The sequence below is a fragment of the Camelus ferus genome, chromosome 10 (assembly GCF_009834535.1).
Source record: "Camelus ferus isolate YT-003-E chromosome 10, BCGSAC_Cfer_1.0, whole genome shotgun sequence".
NCBI lineage: Eukaryota > Metazoa > Chordata > Mammalia > Artiodactyla > Camelidae > Camelus > Camelus ferus.
The window spans coordinates 60,482,220-60,505,514 of NC_045705.1; the positions used below are offsets into that span (position 1 = coordinate 60,482,220).

General features: G+C 55.4%; 2 protein-coding genes across 14 annotated transcripts in view; one reads left to right on the plus strand and one right to left on the minus strand.

Annotated features, from left to right (window-relative positions):
* Nucleotides 1–1,789: 1,789 nt before the first annotated feature.
* On the minus strand, nt 1,790–22,964 carry WNT11 (Wnt family member 11). Of its 6 annotated transcripts, none has more exons than XM_032489422.1 (7): nt 22,552–22,952; nt 18,544–18,726; nt 11,014–11,249; nt 9,180–9,457; nt 6,113–6,405; nt 4,344–4,477; nt 1,790–2,620 (listed from the first exon to the last, which is right to left on the minus strand). In XM_032489422.1, exons 2-7 carry the CDS (start codon nt 18,624–18,626, stop codon nt 2,259–2,261), a joined length of 1,386 nt encoding a protein of 461 aa, XP_032345313.1. In that variant the 5' UTR covers nt 18,627–18,726; nt 22,552–22,952; the 3' UTR covers nt 1,790–2,258. The 6 variants fall into 6 exon arrangements, with proteins under 6 accessions (XP_032345313.1, XP_032345314.1, XP_032345317.1 ...); XM_032489423.1 differs by lacking the exon at nt 22,552–22,952 and adding an exon at nt 20,693–20,962; XM_032489424.1 differs by having other exon boundaries at nt 2,300–2,620; nt 4,331–4,477; nt 22,552–22,964.
* Nucleotides 18,760–23,295, plus strand: part of LOC106729228 — a 51,738-nt gene continuing 47,202 nt past the window's right edge. The window contains exon 1 of one of the 8 annotated variants that reach the window (XM_032489436.1): nt 18,760–19,016. In XM_032489436.1, coding sequence (XP_032345327.1) covers nt 18,977–19,016 — 40 coding nt within the window. In that variant the 5' untranslated portion in view covers nt 18,760–18,976. The other 7 variants (XM_032489435.1, XM_032489428.1, XM_032489434.1 and 4 more) reach the window with 7 other exon arrangements.

The window sequence follows — 23,295 nt, forward strand, 5'->3', positions numbered from 1 at the left end:
GACAACTCTGAAGGCTGAGTGGGATTCCAACAGGGAAAAGGACACTCCAAGCCTGTGCTGAAGAACAGCAGATGCCCAGAGGCAGGCGGAACAGAGAAGATGCCTGGAGAGTTGCAAAAAATGTGACTGGAAGAGTCACCTGGGGTTTAGGGGAGGGGCCTTGTATGCCAGACCAGGGAACTGGGGATTGTTTTCCTGGGCCATGGGACACCAGTGTGGAGCAGGGGCAGCCCTGGGCTTGGGAGAGCACATACTCCGGTACTTGTTCAATGGAGGCTGAGTTTTTGGCAGAGACGCTGGTGGGAGGCCTGCCTGGGATGCCTCACCTCCAGCCCTATGCCTCTTATCAGCTCTCTGACCACAGGAAAGGCCCTTCCCATCTTGGAATTTCCTCATCTGCAAAACAGACCGAGAGACCAGAAGACTAATCTCAAGGTTCCCTCCAGCCTGTGAGTCTGTGACTTGGGTCATGCCCACTACATGCTTTCAGGCAGGGACTCGGAGGATGGCCACAGTGCCCTCCCTCTTCTCACCCTGTGATTGTTCCAGCCTCTGCAAGCAAGTCCCTGCCATCCCAGGTTGTGTCGCTCTTGCTTCAGCATTTGTGTCTCCTCCACGTGCATGGAAATTCAGTTTGTAACATTCTCTTACATCCTTTGTCTTATGTGGTCACCCCACAGCCAGGGCAGATACAGGTGATTAATAACTACACCCATTTGGGGACCTACCATGGGCCAGGCCCCAGGATACTCTTTACTTGAACAGTGCCGCCCGCATCTCAGGAAGTGAGGCTGAAGTTCAGAGATTGACAGTGCTGTGTGTGCTAGGACTCCCACTCTCCTGAGACCGTGTTCACTTGGCAACCGCCAAGACCCCCAGAATTTCCCATCTCCCTGGCTGTTACCTTTTAGTCTCTTCCCTTCTTTTCATCTTTATCTCCCTGACCTTCAAAGTGGAGGTGCCCCAGGCCCAAGCCCTGGTCCTCTTTGCTTTTCTATCCCGCCCCTTAATGATGATGTCCAAATGTGCATCTCAGCCCCTGCTTCTCCCCAGAACCCCAGACTCGACTATCTGTCCATCTATTCAGTATTTCCACTTGGGACCGAACCAACATCACAATCTCCACCAAGCCCGAACCCCAGTCTTCTCTCCACCCATGTCCCAGCATTCTTCCAAGTACTCAGCCAAAACCCTTGTAGTCCTTCTTGATTCTCCTTGCCCTCACACCCCACAACCATGAAGAGAACAGGTCCTAATGGCTCCACCTTCAAAACGGAACAGGAATCCAGTGAGTGCTGACCACGTCCACCGCATCCAGCGGAGGCTGGGGGCCTTTCCCAAACACTACCTTAATCTCCACCACCTGCTTTACAAATGGGGAAACTGTGGCCTAGAGAGGGGAAAAGCCCTCCCCGTGGTCCCACAGAAACCCTGCCAGGGCTAGCTGGAGCCTGGTCTGCCGCCACCTCCCTAAGGTCTGCATCCGCAGACCCTGGGTCGGTTTTCTCTTGAAGCCATTTAGCAGGTCTGATGACATGGCCAGGCTCTGTGCGCTGGCATGTGTGTCCCCGAGGAACAAAGAGTCTGCCAGCTGGGTTTGGGTTTCAAGACGTGTGTCCTCGCCCTTGACCGGGAGATCTTACAAGGAGACAGAGGCCAGAGTCAGGTGGGGGGAGTGGGGCGGGGAACATCAATCGGATGCCACCCTGCCTCGAAATTGGAGAGTTCACCCCCCTGTCCCAGGATCCTCTGAGTTCACTTGAGGAGGCCAGAAACTGCAGAGGCAGGCTGGGGTTCTCAGCATTTATTTCATACAGCTGTTTAAAAAGCTTGTTTAAAATAGATCATTATATATATATATATATATATATTTATATATATAAAATATATAAAGAGGAATTGAGGCCAGCCACCCCAAAGAAAAAGCTATGTTTTATAAATATTTCTGTAGCTCCCACATCCCAGAAGAAGAAAAAAAACAAAACAACAAAAAAACATTTACAACCCAAGCTAGTGGTTCTGTGTGGTGGGCCCAGTAGGCTCAGACCCTGGGGTGGGCCGGGTGTCTCGAGGACTGGGCCTGCAGAACATTCTGGTGAGGGCAGGCTGACTGCGCCCCCCCTTCCTAGGAGGCTGGTGTCTCTGGCTGTGAAAGGTCGAGTCCATACCAGTCTTGCCAAACCCACGCCCCTGGCTTCTTAGATCCGCCTGGAAGACAGCAAGTGGGCACTCCAGAGCCTCGGGTTGCCAGGTTATTTTTAACCTTGTCGGTTTCCTTTGATGTCCTGGCCCTCCTTCCCTGGTGTCCAGGCCTCTGTTCCCAGTGGCTTCCAAGTGGAGGCAAAGCACAAGCCTCCTTCCATGCCCAGCATCTGGAATTCACAAGCCAAAATCCACGGGGTGTCTCCAGGCACCCTGGCCAGCCTCCGAGGGTCCCACAGCACCTCACTTGCAGACATAGCGCTCCACGGTGCGCTCACACCTGCGGCAGGTGACGTAGCAGCACCAGTGGTACTTGCAGTGGCACCGCTCCACCACGCGATCTGTGTAGGGGTTGTAGCCGCGTCCACAGCACATGAGGTCACAGCTGTCACTGCCATGTGACGTCTTGTTGCACTGCCTGGAGGGAGAGGGGAGGTCAGTGAGTGCTCCCGTCCCCCCCCAGCGCCCCACTCCCAACCAGGCAGCCACAGCCTCCCCACTGTGCATGGCTGCAGCCTCAGTCCCCCTTGGACGATGTCTTGATCTTTGGGGAATTTAAAATAACCCTCTTCCCCATGGGTACTTCTCCCTTTTCCCTGCATAGTTCTAATACGCATTTATCAAAATGATGGGGGTATTTCTGTTTTCTTGGAGATGTATTTTTTCCTGTTTCTTCTATTTCTAAATACTTGAAGGTGCCTCACACCACTCTGCCTAATAATCCAATCTTCGTATTTAATTGTTAATTACATTGTAACAAATGCAAAGATCCTTTTTCACTTTTCAAATCCCAAAATAAATTCTGAAACAAATAAATGGCATTGGAACGTGAGGCAAGGCGAGCGTTTGGCTGTGTCTGTTTGTGGAGACACAGGGTCTGTCAATCATTTGCCTTCTATGTACCAGATGCTTGTCTCCAGTGTTTTATCTTATTGGAGGCAGGCAGGGTTCTTAGGTCAGTGGAACTACTGTGTCCACTTTACAGACGGAAACAGGTTTAGTGAAGGGCAGAGGCCTGCTCAAGGACCCACAGGAGTTGATAGATAAGCAGGGCTCAAGCTCAGGGGTCCTGAAACCAAGTCCAATGGTATTCTCCCTACCCTACAGGGCAGAGAGCCCATGGATGCCAGGGCAGCATTTCTTCGTGAAACTCTTGTGGGCGAAGAAGACATTGAAGGTCCCCAAATATCTTTGTCATCATTCTTCTGTCTAGTGAAGCAATATCTGTGTAGGCTGGCATTTCCTCTAGCTGGACTCAGGCTAGACAGGGATGCTGTCATGGGATGCAGCTGGGTCCCAAAGCCATGTGGACCAAGAAATCCCAGAATGTCCAAGATGGGCAAACCCTAGAGATGACCACATCCAACCCTCACAGTTCCTGATGAGGAAACTGAGGCACAGAATGGGGAGGGGACTTGCCCAGCATCACACAGGGTAAACATGGGGTCTGTGAGAGTTCAGGAAGGCTTCCTGGAGAGGGAGGGGTCATCTAAGCCATTTCATGAAAGTTGAGCAGGAATCTAAGATGGAGAGGAGGGGAAAGGGCGTTGGGGGCAGAGAACAAACACGTTGACCTGACCTAATCTAAGCAGAGTAAGAGTGGGAGATGGTGCCTGTGAGGGGGAGTTGGGGAGGGTGGGGCCTGGAGAACAGGCAGGTTTCAGAGGTCCAGGGGCCTCTGGAAGAAATATGACAAAAGGGCTGGAGTTTGGAATATGGACTGCTGAGGAGGCCTCAGCTGACCAGGCTAGATTTGAGGAGGGCATCTTGCCCAGCTAAGGGGCCAGCTACTGTACCACCTATGCGCCTGCCTTTTATAGTTAACAAAACTCATTTGCATCTTGCCCCCGCACCTCCAAATCCCTAACCCAGTAAAATCCACCTTTCCCCTCCTCCAGGAAGCCTTCCTTGATATCCAGGCTGGGTCAGAGCCCTTCTGAGTTCCCTGCTTTCCCTCTGTCACAATCTGACCACTTGATGTTCCTCCCCCTCCCTGACCCCTGCCAGAGCCTCATGTAATGGGTGTAAGAAGCCACTGAGATATTGAGGCTGTTTGTTACTGCAGAAAAAGCTGATGCATACAGCTGTCTGCAAAGTCCCACCCTCAGAGGAATGGCTGAGGGCTGACCAGGGCAGGAAACCTGGGGGGTGGGAGGCGGGTGGCATTCTGAGAAGGCCAGGGAGGTTGCTGTGGGATGGGGCTTCCTCTTCAGCAGCTTGAGGACAAGTCCTAGGGGCAGAGTCAGGGCAGCTGGGCAGGAAGAGGCCTGGCAACCTAGGGGGAGGGGAGGGGAAGGGAAGCTGCCATTCACGAGCACTGACACCACCCAGCACTGGGGGGCTGCCCGGTGAGTGTGATTAGAATCTCTTGCCAACCCTCCCAGGTGTGTGGTACCATCCCCATGGCACAGAAGATGAGACCGAGTCTCAGATAAGTGAAGGGATTTACTCAAGGTCCCACAGCTAAGAAGATGCAGCGTCAGGGTGGGAACTCTTCTTGCTACACACACACACACACACACACACACACACACACACACACACACACACACCCATGGATCCAGGGATACCTTCTCTCTGCTCTGGGGCCCTTGGTGGGCTTTCCCCAGGCCCTCTGGATTCTAGAATCCTCCTCCCCCGACCCCAACCTCATCACACCCACCCTGGCTGCCTCAGCCCAGACTCTCGCTCCTTCCCGTCTCTCTGGCCTGACCTGGTTGCATCTTCACTCCACCCTAACCCCTCAGTCTGGCCTCCAGATGGGATCCTGGGCCTCCTCGAAGAGCTGCCCTGGCCTGTGAGGACGGAGCCCCTCTAAGCAGCCCCCCACCCCCTCCTGGAGACAGGAACGCAGGCTGAGGAGGAAGCAAATGCTGGCCAGGCACCAACTATGTGCCAGACACGTTCACAGACACCCTCACGCTGGTTCAATATTCTTTTAACCCTGAAGAACACTAGTTTTGTGGAATGCTATTAGGGGCTCCTTAATAAAAGAGTTCCACAGCCAAACACCTTTGGGAAACACTGGCTTAGGCAGATCCTTTACTGCGGGATTTTGCAGGGCCTTTAATATGTTCTCATGCCTTACAAATCACCAGAGAGAATTTCCCAACGTATCTGATTGCAGAACTATTTCTTTATAGCATGTTCGGACTGGATTCCTCCTGAACCATCTCTGAGAAGAGCTGCTCCCCTGAATCCTCAGCAGCCCTGCCTGGCATACAGTAGGTCTGTAGTCGCCACTGGCTCCCTCCCTCTCTCTGATCCTGAATCTGTGATGGGACCCGATGTAGGGACCCCAGCCCTGGCTCTGAACCTGGGGCCCAAGGGGAGAGAGCTGAGGCCTGGGAGGTCAGTGAACAGAGGTGGGGAGGTGAGAGCGCTGTCTCTCTGCAGAATGCAGGCCGAATTCGCGCTCCTGCTGTCCCTCCGAAAAGCAAAAAGCACTTGCCCTGGCTCTACCTCCCCGTGGTGTAGACTTCCTGTGCGGCCAGGGGCTGGCCACTGCCCCAACCCGTCCTGTGCCTCAGTTCACTGGTCCAGCCAACAAGTTGTATGACATTTATCCTTCTTTTGCGCATTTGACAAACATTTACTGAGGACCAATTTATGTGAGGCAGCCTTTTTCCTTGCCCCTGTCTTCCAGTATAATCATTCTCTCTTCCCATCTGTCTCCCCTACTAGCAGGAAGGTGGGGAAGGGGCCTCCCACCAGCCTCCATTCACAAGGGGCCACTGCTTGGGGGAGCCACTCCCAGGAGCTCTGTCCAGGGCCCCTTGCATCCCGCACCTCCATTCAGTATTCAGTTGGGTGGGGCTCCATTCCCCAAATGCTGACTCTGTGCCTGGCCCTGAGTTGGGGTGGAGTACATGCCACACAGCTGACCCTGCCAGGATGGCGTTAAGCTTACCTGTCCTGCGTCCCGTGAGAGCCCACCTTCTCGTTCTTCATGCAGAAGTCGGGGGAGCTCTGCAGATAGACGAGCTCCGAGTCCTTCACGGGCCGAATGTCCAGGTCCTTGGGCACTAGGTGCTTGCGGGTGCCCATAGGTCGGTGCACCACCTTGGTGGCCGACAGGTAGCGGGTCTTAAGGTCAGTGGCCACATCCCGAAGCTCCTGCAGCCCCTTCCAGCAGGTGCGGATGGAGCAGGAGCCAGATACCCCGTGGCACTTACACTTCATTTCCAGAGAGGCACGCAGAGCCTGCGGACAGGGGAGGGCGTCGGGCTGGGCAGCCAGGGCCCCCTCCCTGGCCTGCCCCCGGGGCCCTGCCCCACCCCTCCACCTGCTGGGTGCTCTCAGGGAGTCACCGCCTGCTCTGGGCCTCAAGTGACTGGCTTTTTGCTCTAAAGCTGGGAGGGTGTTGAGGGTCCTTAGCTCCTCCTCCAACTTGGAGGGCAGCAGGGAGGGGCAGGAAGAGAGTGGCATTTGCAGAAGTAATGGATGCCATTTATATAGCTACAGTTCCAAGTGCTCCCGCACTTAAAATCATCACAGTAGCCCTTCAAGGGAGGTATCATTAATTTCTCCATTTAAAAAAGAGGAGAGGGGAGGGTACAGCTCAGTGGTAGAGTGTGTGCCTAGCTTGCACAAGGTCCTGGGTTCAATCCTCAGTACCTCCATTAAAAAATAAATAAGTAAATAATTTTTTTTTAAAAAGGAAACAAAGGCTCAGAGAGGCTGAGTCTCATGCCCAAGGCTACACAGCTAGAAGATCTCGGTGCTGGGATTTGAACCCAGGTCTAAGGGCGATTCCAAAAGCCACGGCTTTTCATTGTTCCATGCTTTTTCTCTCATATAAAACTGTGACTCGGAAATTGCTTGCTGGAAAAAAAAAAAAAAGAGGGAAAAGAAGAGAAGGGAGGGAGGGAGAGAAGATGAGGGAGGAGGTGGGTGCTTGAGGGCCTGGCTGGCCTTCCCCTCCTCTGCCTGGTGCAGCGTCACCACTCAGCGCCTCTGTCTCTGTGTGTGTTAAGGGGGTGTGTAATTGCTACCTTGCAGAGTCGTTGAAAGGATTCAACGAGATGACATATATGAAAGGGTTTTGTGAACTATAAAAGTTAAATCAATATTGGTTTTGAAAAATCAGTCTAAGTAAGAATTATGGTTGGGAGGGGAGGCTTGGGTATGGTGCCTGGGGAGACTCGAGCCCTGGCTTCAGAAGTGACCATATCCTCCCTGGGCCTCAGGTTCCCCCTGTGTACCTGAGGGGCATGAGTTAGATGCCTTCTGCAGGCCTTTCGTTTCTGTTGTCTAAGCCCCGCCTCCTTGCACACAGGACTCCGATCCCTCTGCCCACCCTCCCGCCTGCCCTGTGCAGGTGTTATGGGTCCCCTGAGCCTGCATCAAAAACATGGGGAAACTGAGGCACAAGGAGGGCAAGGATTTGCCCCAAACCACTCAGGGAACTAATTAGGAAGCTGTCAAGGTCCCAGAGTTCCCTCCCCTTCACATCACCAGGAAGTGGGGAATGAGGGAGTCCACTTGGGTCTAAAGTCTGGAACGGTCTCCGCCAAGCCTGTGGAGAGCACGTAGTGAACCCAACTGCAGGGCATGTTCCACCTCCCGAGGGCATGGGGAAGGAAAACCACGCTCCCACCCTTAGTTCAAATGGTGGGCTGCTGTGAGCCAGCACTGAACACCTGACATTCACCCTCTTGGGCCCTGTGGTTTAGGGGAGGGGAATTATGCCATTTTGAAGGTGACTCCAAGGAGGCCAGCTCCTTGGCATCAGGGCTCCTGGGACACGCCTAATGTGCCCCTAAGGCTGAGGACCCTGTCTGGACCACACTGTGGGATGGGATCGCTGTGCCCTGGCAGTACGAGGCTCAGACAGGGGCTGGATTAAGGGTGAGGGGTATGCCAGCAGGGTTGGGAGGCGAGTCCTGGGTCCCTAGCCAGCTCTGCTACAGACCCACAGGGTGACTCAGCCTCAGTTTCCCCAGCTGTCCAAAGATGACCTGGACATCCTAAAGTCCTTACATGAGGGAGACCAGTGAGAGAGGAAGGAGAGGACATGGAAACCTCTAGGCTTGAAGCCCAAAGACATGGGCTCCATTGCACTGTGTGTCCTTGGCCAAGCCACCTAAGTTCTCTACTTGGTGCCTCTGCACAATGGGCCTCATGGGGCTGCAGGGAGGGGTCATGAGATGCCACCTGCACCCAATACTCTGCCCCTCTGGACAGTTCCCTATCTGTAAGGAGGGATAACAGTACCTCTTCACAGGGTGGTTTTGTGGACTATGGGAGAGAAAACTAATCCAGCACCCACCACAGTGTGTGGTACCTAAATTGGTATAAAGTTTTTTTCTTTAATTTTCAAAAACTTAAAATGTCCATTCATTCACTTATGTATACACCCCAACCTTCTGTGGAATGAGGTGCGGAATTAATGAAACACCGATAATAATAGACATGGAGGGGAAACTGCATTTTGGAGGTTGGGGCGGGTTTTGGAGCTGGGAGGGGGATCCCCATTAGATCCAAGGAGACGACTCCTTAGCTAAGGCTCTGTTGCCCCACAGCCCTCTCTCCACGCTTCCTCCCACACCAGGCCTTGGCCCAGAGTCCCAGAGGAAGAGCCTGAGGAATGTGGCCGATGGGGACCAGAGAGAACCAACCCACCCCATTTTCTAGATGGGAACTGAAGCCAAGAGAGGAAGTGACTTGCCCATCACATAGCAGGTTTAGTCCCAGATCCAGGTGGGAACTCAGAGCTCCTGACTCCTAGTTCAGTGCTCCTTCTGCTCTGCCAGCGTTCTCCAACCGAAATCCCGGTGGACCCCCTAAAGGAGGAGGAGCCAGGCAAGCCCCAAGCAGCTGGAGAGGGAAGAGCCTAAAGAGGCTGGGAGGACATCAGTATGAGTGGGTCAGGGCCCTTCCCCCCCACCATCCCGTCCATTAGGGCACACTGGGTGGCCCTTTTCCAGTCAATTGGTACAAGCACAACCATCTGGGGTGGGTGGGTGGGTGGTTACCTGTCTCCCCACTTCACTGTTGTGTAGACGCATCAGTTTATTGGCTTGGGATCCTGTTTTTTTCACCTTCATAGGAGCATCGGAAAACTTGGCCCCCATGAGGAGCCCGTAGCTGAGGTTGTCCGCACATCCTCCCCAGCGGTTCCCGGGCCCGGGTGGCTCACCTGGGACGGGGCCGCAGGAGCAGCCGGGCAGGTCGCCGGAGGTGCAGGCCCGGGCGATGGCGTGGCTGATGGCGGCCGCCGACAGCGCATACACGAAGGCTGACTCCCGGGTCCCTGTGGAGAGGGGTGGGGTCAGCGGGGGCCAGGTGACCGAGAGTTAGGACACTGCTTAGGCCTGAAGGCCCCTACCTGCCTCTGTAGGGTCTGAAGGGGACAGGGGCTGACACCAGGTTGAGGATAGCCCTACGGCCATTCATCTGTCACATCCTCAATTCTCCCCCAAATCCACTAGCTGTCAGTACACTCACTCACGAAGCCCGCAAAGCCAGCACCCCAACAGGCACACCCTCACTCACACCCCCACCACGCTGTACTTTCGCCCCACCAGTGTTAGGGGCTGCTTTCGGGAACTGAGGGCCCTGGCCCTCAAAGAACAAAGAGCCTGTTGCGGGGAGAAATGTGTCCCCTAAAGAAACTATGGTCAAGTCCTGACCTCTGGTACCTGTGAACGTGACCTTTTAGAAACAGGGTCTTTGCAGATGTAACAGCGCTAAGACGAGGTCACAGGGATTGGAGTGGGCCCTAATGCAGTGACTGGCATCTTTAGAGGAAGAGAGGATTTTGGACACAGAGATATAGAGGGAGGAGGCCTCGTGACAGAGGCAGAGACTGAAATGATGCAGGTCCAGACCGCGAACACCAAGGACTGCAGGCAGCCACCGGGAAGGAAGAAGAGGCCGGGAAGAATCCTCCCCCAGTGCCTTCAGAGGGAGCCCTGCTGACGTCTTGACTTTGATTTCAGACTTCCAGGCTCTAGCCCCGTGAAACAACACATTTCCGTTGTTAGAAGCCCCCCAGGGTGTGTGGTACTTTATTACAGCAGCCCCAGCAAACTAATATGCAGCCGAATGTGCCTCAGCTCTGGGGTGTCCTGGCTTTGGGTCCAAGCAAGTCACCCCTGCTCAAGCCTCAGTTTCCTTAACTGTGGAATGGGAATGATAATACCTACCTCATAGGCTTGCTCTGGAGTTCAGATAATTTGAGAAGAAAGGAGGCTTTGTAAAGCGCTGCGCAAACATTAGCTGTCACTGAGCAGGGGAGAGTTTAGATCCACTGAGGCGTTCCCACCCATCAAAAGTCTCTCTGTGACACACAGGACCCCCAGGTCCACCTGCCTCCTCCAGGATGACTTCTCCACAGATGTTCTTTAGTCCCTACATCTCTTGGTGCCTCTCACAGCACCTCCAGTTGGACTGGTCTGGAATTACCTGTGGCACACCTGTCTGCCCTGAGGGCGGGTTCAGCCTTGGTCTTGTTACAGACTCCCCTCCTAGAGGTCCCCCCCGGCATCATTCATTCCTTCATCCAGGCACTGGGGTACATGTGCATCTGTACTGTTATTCAGGCCCCCTGCACTGGTATATTCACTCACTATATGTTTATTCATTCATCAATTCATGCCTGAATACCCAGGCCTATGATTGATTCATCCACCCACCCATCCATGCATCCATCCATCATCCAGCTACTCACTCATCCACCATCACACTTCCATCCATGCATCCATGAATTCACCCACCTATCTAAACACACACGTATTTATGCCTGAATGAATCTACCCTACCCGCATGCATTCTGCAGGCCCTAGAAGCCCCCTGTGGGCTCCCTACCTCTCTCCAGGTCAAGCAGGTAGTTGGGGGCGAGCTCGATGGAGGAACAGTTCCAGCGCATGTCGGCGAAGGCCCTGCGGCAGGCCTTCATGGCCTCGCGGGCGGCGTGCACGATGGTGTGCATGAGCTCCAGGTTGCTGCGGCACAGCTGCACCTGCGCCGACACCAGGCCCTCCAGCTGTTTGCAGTGCTGTGTCTGGTTCAGCGCCAGGGCCGCCGGGGTCTTGGACAGCGCCCTGCACACAGGCCAAAAGGCAGCAAGGGAAGGGAAGGGAAGTCAGGGCGGGGGGCCGCGCTGCCTCCACCAGCTGTACTGGCCCCAGCCTCTCTTCAAAGGGCTCGGAGCCTTTGCTGGAAGGAGCCAGGAGAACAGGAGGCCAAGCGCCGTCCCCAGCAGAGCAATGGCTCCCCCTCCTGCCCCTGTGTGACCTTGGGCACATCATTGTCCCTCTCTTAGGGACAGTGGCCTTCATTCATAACATAGGATCATGACCTCCATCCTACCTAAGCCTTATTATAAGTATACTAACAATAAAGTTTTATAGTTCACAAAGCACTCACCTTCACAGCCTTATTTAATCCTTACACGGCTGTGAATTATTACTCTTTATTCAACATTCATTCATCTCTAAATACCTATATATGCCAGACACCATGCTAAGTGCTGGATTATACTACTACTACTAATAATAATACTTTATATTGAACACTTACTAGATGCACAATGTGAGTTAGGAGCTTCCCATCATAGCTTCCTCTAATTATTAAACTCATTTACTAGGCCATAAAATCCCACATACATGCAAGGGATTTATTAAAAGATTAAAGAGCTACTCAATTTTATAATAAACTGGATTTAACCATTAACTTGCTGTGTGACCTTAGATAAATCACTGTCTCTCTCTGGTGTCTGTACCTATAAACTATATTTCCCAGAAGGGGTTCCAGTGAGACACTTTGAGAAAAGGGATCCATGGTCAAACACATTTGGCGACTGTGATATACTACACCCCTACTTAAAGAGTAATAATGCACATTTACATTATTTACATTTTAAAGGTTCTGAGAAGTACTGCAGCATGGAGTTAAAACCAGCAACAGGCTTGGTTTTAACTCCCAAATCTGCTGAGCACAAAACTATTTGAGATGTGCTAACCTCATCTATGCTTTGGGAAATGCTGGCCTAGGCAGTCCCTATGAATTCTAGTGATGTAATAGGACCTAAGAGTTTCTCGGATACTGGCTCAGGGCACTGGGATTCCAAGACCCTAGGACCAGAGATCCATCTTGGATTCTCCTTCCTCCTTTCTCTGAGGAGCAGACTGCATCTGGCTGCACCTCCTTTAAGTGGAGGCTAGAGGGACGCCACAACCTTAAAGGCTTCCACATAGACCCACCCCCACCCAGAGCCAGCTGGTCCTCAGCAGCCCAGCAGAGATCCTGGAGGGGCAGAAGGCAAGAAGGGGCTGCTGTGGGTCCGCTTGCTGGGACCACAGCAGACCTCAACCAGGGTCAGGGATGAGACATGGCGAGATCAAGATCCCTGAACCCCTGGCCTGAGATCCCAGGAGAGGCAGCCTGGTGCCAAAGAACAGCACAGGCCTGGGCAGACTCCTGGCTCTCTCACTCCCCTTGAGCAAACCAAGTGACCTCTCCTCTCCCAGCAACCTCCCAGTATTGTCTGAGGGATTAACTCAACATGTGTCACATGCTCCACCCAGGGCTGACACACCGTGGTCAGTGCTCAGTGATGGAAGCTACTAGATTACTGCTTTGGTGGTTTTTCCCTACTGCAGGCAGCGTCCTGTACCCACTTAGTCAAGGCCAAGAGCTGCCCCCTGATTTCAAGTCCCCTCAAAAACTGGCCCCCCAGCCCTCTCCAGTCCCTTATCATTGTCCCCAACATGTGCTAATATCCAGCCACATCAGACTCCTGGCTTCTCTGACAGGGACTGCCTTAACACATGCCCGTGCCCAGGCTTTCCCTGGTGCCAGGACTGCCTTTCCCCTTGCTCCTGTATCTAAATGAATAAATGGACTTTATTCATTTGTGGAAGAAATATGTGCTAAGCACCAACTCTTTCCAGACTCATTTGGAATGAACGTGACAAAGAACCTTTCCTCAAGGAGCCCCTCATCCAATGGCTGCATAGACCTATCACAGTTAAAAGGCAATGGCCCAGATGTTCCAGCTCATGGGCTGGCCGGGAAGAGCCCAGGCTTTGGGCACCAGCTCTGGGACCTGGGTAGTTACCCAACCTCTCTGGGCCTCATGGTACTCATCTGTTACAAGAAAATGATAAATTCTACTTCAAAAGGTGTTGGCAAGACAAGTATGATAATGTAAGTAAAGTATTTGGGACATTTGTAGACAAAATCCCTTGCCTGCTGCCGTGTGAATCTTGTGCCAGAGGGAGTCAGAAGACCTGGCTTCTATGTGCTGTGCAATCTTGGTAAAATGCTGCCCCTCTCTGAGCATCAACCACAAAATGGGGATTCCTGGAGGACTTGCAGGGGCTGAATGAGATAATACATGCGACGCTGAGTACTAATAGGTTAGTTTGCTTCCTCTTGCCTCTCTCTCTGCCATGCCCTACCCATCTTACAACTCCAAAATTTTAGAAATCTTCCCAGAGGCCTGGGAAGCAGATCCAGGGCAAGTGGGCATTGAGATTGACTATGGGTGTCTTGGGCCATCTCTCCTCGCTGTGACCCCTGGCCCACACCTTCCTACCGAGGCATGAGCTGGGAAACGTCTGGTATATATGAATACAGACCCCAGGCATGGTTGCTTGACCTAAACTGAATTGTCTGGTCCTCCTTGGCCTTCTGCACACTGAGGGCTACCTACACCGGGACACCTGGGGAACCCGCTGCCCACATTCCTACAGCCCATATGGGTGAGGTGTGACCACACAGAGGGCAGGTATCACCCCCTCGGCCTGTTTCCTGGTTGTTACAGCCCTTCTGCCTCCATCTAGCAAACACTGTACACGCACATGGACCCACTGTCCCTGGTGGGCACTCCCGTTTACAGCACCTCTCATTTCATCCTGTTCTCACAATGCCTAGAGAGGCCTGGGAGAGTCTTAACCCCACTCTGTACAGAGGACACAGAGGCGCTCCTGTGTCTGGGTACTTAGCCTCCTGTGGAAGCCACCCTCCCTCTGGACCTGGCCTCACCTTCCCAGGTCCCCTCTCTACTGGGCTGAGGGCCGTCAACACTCAGCCTGTCCTGAGCCTGCTCTGCCCATCACCCCTGCCCAGCTTCCATCCTTCCACTCGGAGCCAGTTTTCTGTTTCACAACAGGAAGGGCTGCAGGGGAGACAGGAGAAAGCACCCAGCACAGCAGCAGGCACACAGTGGGCACTCAAGCAGAGTGGCTGCCTTCCGGGTCCTTTCCCTGGGCTCCTGCTCAAAAAGTCGATAATAACAGCAGAGACCTTTCCTGGGGAGCTCAGTCCAGGCAACTCCTGAGCGCCAGGTGCTGTGGCTCCCAGGGAGGGGTGCTCTGGGCTCCCAGTGTCTGGGGACCTTGGACCACTCTGGGTCAGTCTATCCATCTCTGAAGTCATCAAGCATCCACCTCCCCAGCTGGCGGTGAGGGGAAGGTTCTATGAAGGAAACATGGTAAGGATGCTCCCAGAGGAGGCTCAGACTGCCCAGGCAGGCAGAGAACAAAAAGGAAACATTCTGGGAGGCCTGGGTGGGCACGAAGCTGCTGGAGAGAGTGGCTGGGACAGAGCAGCCAGCTGCGGCATGCTGTGGGAGGCTGGTTCACGGGAGCGTGCAGACCTGGAGATCAGGAGGCGGGAGGCAGTGGATTCCACTCCCGAGGAGGGCGATGCGGTCATCTGGTAATTAGTGGTAATGACCGTTTCTAACTAAGGCCCCCTCAGGGAGGTAATCAAGGATTAGGGTGGGAGGCGGGGGAGTTACCCGTCTGGACATCTTGTCCGGCTTGCCTCACTGCAGCAGACCCCTAATTGAAAACATTTTGGTTTATCTGAGGGTGGGTGCATGGGGGAGAGGGTGGAAGAGAGGACAGGAGGGAATAGAGAGTTCACCGGCGAGGCCTACACCAAGGGTGCCACTGGGGTGGCTAAAGTCTCTCTCGTGTGGGAGTTGGGTTCTCCTGGGAATGGCCACAGGGCAGCTCACTCACCCAATGTTCGACCGTGGGCAAGAGCTTGCCCTTCGCTGGGCCTCAGTGTCCCCACCTCATTGTGCAAGTGACAGAGAGACAGTCAGAGGCAGAGCCAACCTAGATCCCAGACCTCCTAGATCCCAGGCTAGGGCTCTTTCATTCCCATTTTAGAGATGAGGAAACTGAGGCTCAGAGAGGCTAACGTGATTTATTTGCCTGGGGCCTGGCTCATGGCTAGTGCACTGTCAGAGCTCAGGCTGGCACCCAGGTCTCAGGTCTGGGGCTCCTCCCACCCACTCTGCAGCAGCGATGTCCCTTCTGAGTCTCTTTAGAACTTTTCCTCCAGAGGAGCAGCAGGCTTGGGGCTGCCCAGGGTGGGTAGAGGAGCCTTTATGGGTCCTCCCAGCCACACTGGGCCTTTCCCCTCACTGAGCAGCCCCAGTGGTTCACCGAAGGCTGGAACCATCTTCTCTGCCCCCGACAGGGCAGCCAGGTGGATGGCTTACCTGGGTCTCCCCACACTTCCTAGTCTGTCTCCCAGCTCCTGGCTTGGGTGGGAGGTGAGGTAGAAGAGGGGTTCCCCAGGTAATTTCCAATCAGGTGCTTCCATCCCCCTCCCACCCTACAGGAAGCTCAGGCTGAGTCCCAGGTCCCCAACAGGTGGACATTCTGGGTCGCTTAGCCACATCTACATTCAGTTCCTGTGTCAAATGCCCCTTCCCTCTTCAGCTCACTTTCCAAAGCCCAGGGCAGCAGGGTCCCCAGGGACAACTCCAGGACAGCTGAGTCTCCTGGGTAAGTACCCAGCCTCCCAATCCCACTGTATGCTTCCCTGTTCCCATCTGTCCTCTGGCCAAGAGGCCACAGAGCCAGAAAGCTTAACTCCAAATCCTTCCTATGCTGCCTAATATCTGTGACGCCCTGTTCGTTAAAGACCCACTGAGCCTCCATTTCCCTTCTGTTTAATGGGGATGATGGCAGAAAATACCTCATGTGGTAGTTGGGAGATTTAAATGAAACAATATACATAGAACAGTGCCTGGGATGTAGCAGGACCACACACACACACACACACACACACACACAAACACACACACACACACACACACACACACACACACAATTGTTGTTATCCTTAAACTCCACTCGTTCTCCTGCTTCCCCTTCTGTCTTCAGTTCCAGCAAGAGTTTAACCACTATCAAGAGGTTTAGCTTTGTGGAGCCCGTGTGCCTGGCTTCTGATCCTATATCTACCATTAATTAACTAGCTGTGTGACCTTGGGCCAGTCACTTAACCTCTCTGTACCTTAGTTTCCTCATTTGTAAAATGGTAGCGATAAGAATGTCACCGACTTCATAGGAGCATTATCAAAAATTAAATGACTAAAGCTTCAGGGATTTAGTAGGAGGTTCCTGTAATTCCTGGTTTCTCTGTTTCCCTACATGCACTGTCCTGCCCCTGCTGTTCCTTCTGTCCAAGATGCCTGCTCTGCATTCCATCCTTGGCCATCCGCTGAGATCCTATCTATCTTTTGAAGCCCCAAGTCACCTCTCTTACATGGGACTAACCACTCCTCCTCTGGGCTCCCATGCTCTCTCTCCTAGGACACAGCCCAAAGTCTGCTTTGTGCTTTTTACATGTCTTTCTCTCCCAAGAGGCTGGGAGAATTTTTAAGGCAGATAGTGAGTTGTACCCATTTTTGTGACACTCTGGGCTACGCAGGGGGAAAAGCATGGATGTTGGGCTTAGCTAGCCATCTCTTCCAGACACTACCTGACCAAAAGCAGCTTGAGAGCCCATGCAAGTCACACAGTTTTCGGAGCCTCAGTGTTCCCACTGTGGCACAGGGATGGTGGCAGTGTCTCCCAGAACACTCTAGGAGTGAGCCCAGTTCTCGGCCTCTGATGATCCTTGTGCTCCCCAGCAAAGCCTTTCCCTCTCTGGAACTCAGTTTCCTAATCAGTAAAATGCTGGTGGTGGGCGAGGAGGGCTTGGGCTCCCAATCAGAGGTCCTCACCAGCTGGGACAGTGCCAGGTACCAGCAGTACGAGGATGGATGGTTTCTCACAAAACTAATCAAGAGCAGCAGAGAAGAGCCGGTGTCCCCTGGCTGGGAGGCCTCCGAGCTCCAAATGAGAAATGCAAGAAGATGGGGTTCCCCTCTTGAATCACCAATTAATTGATAACTCAGCCCCAGAAGAGGCAGGGCCAGTGACCTCGAGACTGTTTGCTGGTGGCCCAGCCACTATCACCCTGTCTTCTAGTTAATCCATGAACCTTCCTTGCAGCCCCTCCGCAATCCCCATAATCTGTCCCCTGCCTGCCTTATCGGCATGGTTCCCTGCCCCCGACCCGGAACTCTAGACAGTATCCTGTCTTGGGACTTGTCCACCGCTCAGGGAGTCCCTCCACCCAAAGTGCCCTTCTCCCACTGCCCCCACCTGCCAAACTCCCAGAAACTCCTCAAGCCCATCTTAGGAGCACTGCCCTGGAAAAATCTCTCCAGGGTCCCAAGTATCTGTGCCCAGTACCTGTGCCCCCACCAGGTAGTCTCCTCTCCTCTGGGCCCCCACAACACGGCCCTGGTCTCTTCTAGGGCACTTGGAGTTATTTACAGCCTGGGCTTATCTCTTCCAGACCAGAGGGCAGCTCCTCCAGGAAGAGGCTGGGTTTTACTCCTCTCTCCTTGCCTACACCACCCACAACCCTGCACAGAGCAAGCACTCCCTTCTGCTGGATGGAAAGGAGTCTCTCCCCCACCTATCTTTCCATTAATAATTTCTGTCTAAAGGCATACCCTTCACATGTGCATGGCATCTGATAGTTTACCAGATTCTTTCAAGAGCCACTTCTCATTTGACCTGAGTGAAGTAAAGACTCTTACTCTCCTTTGACAGAGGAGGACGCTGAGGCTCCCAGAGGCTGATTGACTCTTCCCCAAGAGGCTGATTGACTCTTCCCCAAGGTCACCCAGATGGAGGGGTCCGAAGGGTCTGAGGACCTCCAGCTAGGGTCAGGAGACTGACCAGGAACATACTGAGCAGGCTTTATGTGCAGGGCACAGACCCTCTTGAGTGGGTCACTTGATCAGCTCTTTTTCCATCTGTCCCCGGGGGGAGGTCTTGTGCAACCCTCAGCTGCACAGGACAGGGCACTTCTGTCGTCCTCCACGCCCTGTCTCGCTCCTCCGGGAGGTAAGGACAATATTTTACAGAAGAGGAAAAGGAGACTCAGGAAGAGTGACTTGCCCACGACCCCCAGCCAACTTCTGCTCCCAGGTTTTGGGCGCGCTGGCCTGATCCAGGGGTTCCCTTAACGCTCTCCGCCGCCCCCAGCCGCCGGTCCCGGGACCCCTCTGCGAGGACGCGGGTCTCTACTTACAGCCACTTGATGCCATAGCACACGCCGGTCTGGAGCGCCAGGGCGAAGAGAAGCGCCTGGCAGACCTGCGGCCGCGTCCTCATCGTCGAGCGGCGGGCTCGCTGAGGGGTCGCACCCTGGGGAAGCCGCACCGAAGTCCCGCCGCGCACCCGGCCGCCGTCGCTCGTCCTGCGCCCAAGCCGCCTGCAGTCGGGGAGAGCGGAGGCGGCGGGTTAAGGCGGCGCACGGGGCGGGGGCCGCGGGCGGGGGTGGGGGGCGTTTTATTCAAATTACAAAGGAGGGGTCGGGGCCCCGGGAGGCCGGGCGCGCGGCGGGGCGTCGCCTCCCGCCCCGCACAGCTTCGGCCGGCTGCCGGCGTCTGGCTCGAATTAGGTGCCGCAGAGCGCGGCCGAGGGCGTGTCCACCTTGCACGGGCGACAGAGACTCCGCAGAGATGGCAGAGAGACAGCGAGAGGGAAAGAGATCCTCAGAGGGTGAGGCGAAAAAACACAGAGCAAAGGGAGAAGTCGCGATAGACAGTTTTCGGGAGGGACGGAAGGAGAAGACGAAGGGGGTAAGGGGTGGAGGCCGCGGGCGGGATAGGGGAGAAGCAGATTCGGGGCCCAGGATCTGCGTTCTTATCTCCGTAATATTAATTACTAGTTACTGTGGGCGTGGCAACTGTCCTTCCCGGCTGGTCCTCAGTTTACCTCCTCTGTGAACTGGGGATATAATTGTGATTCAAGTTGTGATTAGGACACAATTCCCCTTTTATAAAGAACGTTCACCTCACGCGATCGCATTTGTTCCTCCCAGCAACCCTGTGAGACAGGCACTATCACTGCCCCCATCTCACAGATGAGAAAACGAAGGCCCGGAAATGTGAGATGGGGCTGTTCAGCCGGCGAGCCTCTGGTCCATGCCTCGTGTTCTGCCCTTAGGTCTACCTGGTGTTCGGTAAGACCACGGACCGTGAGAAGACAAGGAAATAGGGGCTTGCTCTGGGTATCAGTTTCTCAGTCTATCAAGGGGAGGATGAGAAATGGGATAGCAAAGATCTTTGTACAGTGAGGTCTGTTGTGGGACCTGCGTCTCCGAGTCCCTCTAGCGGTGCCCCTTTGAAGGGTAGGATGACGCCCAGGCCGGACGAGGCGGGGGCAGCCTGGCCTAGCCTAAGCTGGGAGGCTGACTCGGCCGGCGCAATGCCGCCTGCGGTCGCCAGGCGGCGTCCTGGGGCTGCGGAGCAGCCCTTACCCCGCCCGCACGCAGGCCGAATAGCCGCTTTCTCCGGCTTTTTTCTTTTCATTCTTCATTTTTTCGTCTTCTTCTCACCTCATTAACTCTCTTCCCAGCTTCTCCCAAATTTACCAACACATGGCGTTCGCCCGGAGACAAACACAGCCCCAGGCCTCCTCCCCTGGGAAGGAGCAGACAAAGGGATTCCTTTCTAAAGTGGCGAGTCGGAAAAAGGAGGCGTCTGCCTTAGAGGGGACGCTTGAGCGAGAAGGGGGAGTTCTTATCTGGCTCTGTGACATTGGGCAAGCCCTCCACCACCCCTAACCTCAGTTTCCTCTTCTATAAAAAGGGACTGGACCTCTCCGCGCATCTCCTGAGGTCTTTCCAGCCTACAGTAGTCCGCGGGTGTTAAGCCGCCCTCTGCCTTAATTTCCACTATTACGTTTACCTGCGTAGTGTGTGCATTTACGTGTGCACCTTAAGCATACACACACATTTGAAATCCCACTGTTTTCTGTAGCCTCTGGCATGACCCGGAGCAAGTCAGAGAGAAAACTGAATTACATTTTCTTTCTCTTCCTCAGAGTCCTCTAGCTGGGCGCCTAACACAGTGGCGCTCGCTACAAACACCGAGTGGAGGCGCGGGGCGGGGAGCGGGGCAGAGACAGAAGGCGGTTTCAGCGGGGGTCTCCGTCTGAGCCCCTCCTCCCACCCAGCCTGTGTCCAAACCTTTTGTCTTACTGGCCCTTAAAGTTTACTACGCTCCTGAGAATGAGAAAAATATTGGCTGGATATGCGGGGCAAGGGAGAGGATCAAAACCAGTCATTGCCTCTCCTCGACCCCACCCCCTCCCAAAGTGTGGGATCCCCTCCAAGCATTCCAGGGTGGGGAAGAGGAAGGGCTGCAGGCGGAAAGAGGAGAGCGCGGACTCACAGCAGGGGATCCGTTCCCAGCCCAACTCTCCCAGAGAGAGGAGGGGCCGCCTGGGTCACAGCGCACGAGGACCCTGGCCTCCAGCTACTCCCGGCTCTTTCGGAGCGGCCCCGGTGGTCGTGGGCTTCTCCTTTTGCTGCTCCAGCACGTTGCTGGGGCAGGCAGCTTTTGGCCTGGGCCTCTAGGTCCTGACGGATTATTCCTGCCCACGGTCAGAGTGTCTAGGACAGCCGCGCAGGCCGCTGGGTCACCCTCAGCCTGCGTCTCCCGGTTCAGGACGCACTCGCCTCCTGGAGCCCCCGGCCCGCCAGGGGGCGCTAGGTCGGGGTGGCGGGTGGGATCGGCAGCAGCCTCCCGCGCCCTGGGACTTTGGGCAAGTTATCTTCTTTTTGGGGGCCCCAGGGTCCCCGTCAGGGGATGGGATGAGGTGTAAAGTAAGTGCCCTCTCAGTTCTGGTCCTTCTATGAGACATGGGCTTACCATGGTCAGCCCCGAAATGCTCGACCCCTTGCTTCAGGCCCGGCTCGGAGCCTCCCTTGGGGTCAGGCGTATAGTGGGCTCGTGTCAAAGAGCTGTGTCTGGAGAGATAAGCAGTGCCTTCCTACCCACGCTGGGGATAAGGTTCAAGCTACCTTGCTTGCAGCAGGCAAGAGAGCGAACAGTCCAGACTGCACACTGGGCACTGCGAGCGCAGTAGCCACAGCCCCGCTCTAGCTCTAACAGGTGGTTGTAGGCTTGGGATCTGGAAGTCCCTAGAAACTCCGCTGCCAGTGTGGTCACCTCTCTGGGCCAAAGACGGAGGGGACATTCCGAGCTTCCCCTTCCCGGGTGAGCCCGCGCTGGGCCGGGAGCCTGCACCGTGAGCTGGGACTGAGTGTCCACGCCGCGCGGAAGGTCTGCGCGGGCCGGGCCTGAAGCCTCCGGCTGCGCAGCTCAGAGCCGACCCGAAGGATCCATGCTGGTGAGCAACTGCTTCAAGGTTACCTGCGACGCCGAGCGAGGCCTGGCCTGTAGCCCGGCTTTGACCTGGGCCGCGAGTCTTTCGAGATTTGCCTGCGGGGCTGCGGAAGATGCGCCGGGTTGCCCACTAGTCGGGTTATTTGTGAAGTGGAAAGGGTGGGGTGGGGTAACTTGGGGTACCTCCCACTACTCCCACTGAGCCCGACTTGGAGTGCCGAAGAATTGGGAGGTTCATGCAAACACCTCAGATCCAGGAGGTGGGAGGAATGGAGCTCGTGCGTGAGCTCAGCCAGATGTTCCGGGCTGCTCCAGATGTGCCTCGGGCCCGGATAGGAATCTCCTACTCCCCTTCCCCCAGCCTGGAGCTCAGGTCTGTAAACAAACTCGGTTCTCCCTTTTCCCTGGCCGCTCTAGGAGAGGGTCGCAAAGCTAGGCGTCCGCCCCCACCAATCTCGACCCCCAATTTAGTAGGAGCTGCTGTAATTCTCTGCCTTTTGCCATCTTCTCCCGCCCCTCCACACACACCCTCTGCAGCAGGATTCAAGTCCCCCACCCCCGCGATGGCTCGGGCATGACCTCATTCAGGGGCCGACTGGGAGGTAGAGGGTCGAATGTGGGGGTAACAGGGCTGGGAAGTCTCATGGCGGGCGGCAGGAACTGCAGAGCACACCTCCGCCGCTGGTCCGCGTAAGGCCCCCGCCCTCAGCCCCCCGCGGCTGGGCCGGGTGAGGGGAATGCTTGGGAGAGCCGCGGAGGAGAGGTACGGAGGAGGGCTTGCTTGCTTTGCTTACTTGGGAGCGGGTGCCCAACCGGGTCGCGGCGCCGCCTCGGACTTGGGCGCCCCTCGCCCTAGCAGGTCCCCGCTGAGCGCCCGCCCGCTACCCGCGGCCACTGCTCACCTCCTGGGGCTCTCGCCTGACCCAGCCGGAAAGGGAGCGGCGAGCACGGCCCCCAGCGGACCCGATCGCTCTCCCGGCTGGGCAGGCGGCGAGGGCGCCCTCCTCGCGAGCGGCAGGAGAAGGACGCCCGGGATCCTGGGGAGCAGCGTCGGTTCGGGTCCCGCGGGGACTGAGGCGGGGACTGTGGCGCGGACTCGGGCTGCTCTGGGGGCGCTGGGCTCCCAGGGCTTGCGCTTGCCTGCTCGCCCGAGCACTCTTCTTCACCCGGCACGGTCTCCAGCGCGGGACGCCCGTACTGCTTTATAAGGCGCGGGCAGCTGCTTTGATCCGCCCACGTCAGCGCGCCGAAACCCCACCGGGTGGCTCTGGCCGCGCGCGGGAGACGGGGCGGGGTCCCCGCGGATGCCACGGACCCGCGGCGCCAGCGGCACGAGAGGACGTCGCACCCTGTTGAGTTACAAAGAGGAGACTTACTAACATAGCTGGCCTTTACTGAGAGTGCGGGCTGCGAGCCTACTGCGTGCCTGGAGCGAGTGGGGCCCAGGTAGGGCGGGTTTCTAAACCTCTCAGCAAACCAGGCAAGGATCCCCAAACCCGTCCGTTGACAGAGGAGGAAGCCACGGCTCAGAGGGGAGTCTGACTTAGGTCTCAGTCTGGAGCCAAGGCATCACTAGGTGTTGATCTTACAGCTCTTTACTCGAAGTATCGTGGGTATAGAAGAGCTTCCTTGGCGTCCCAGTCCAT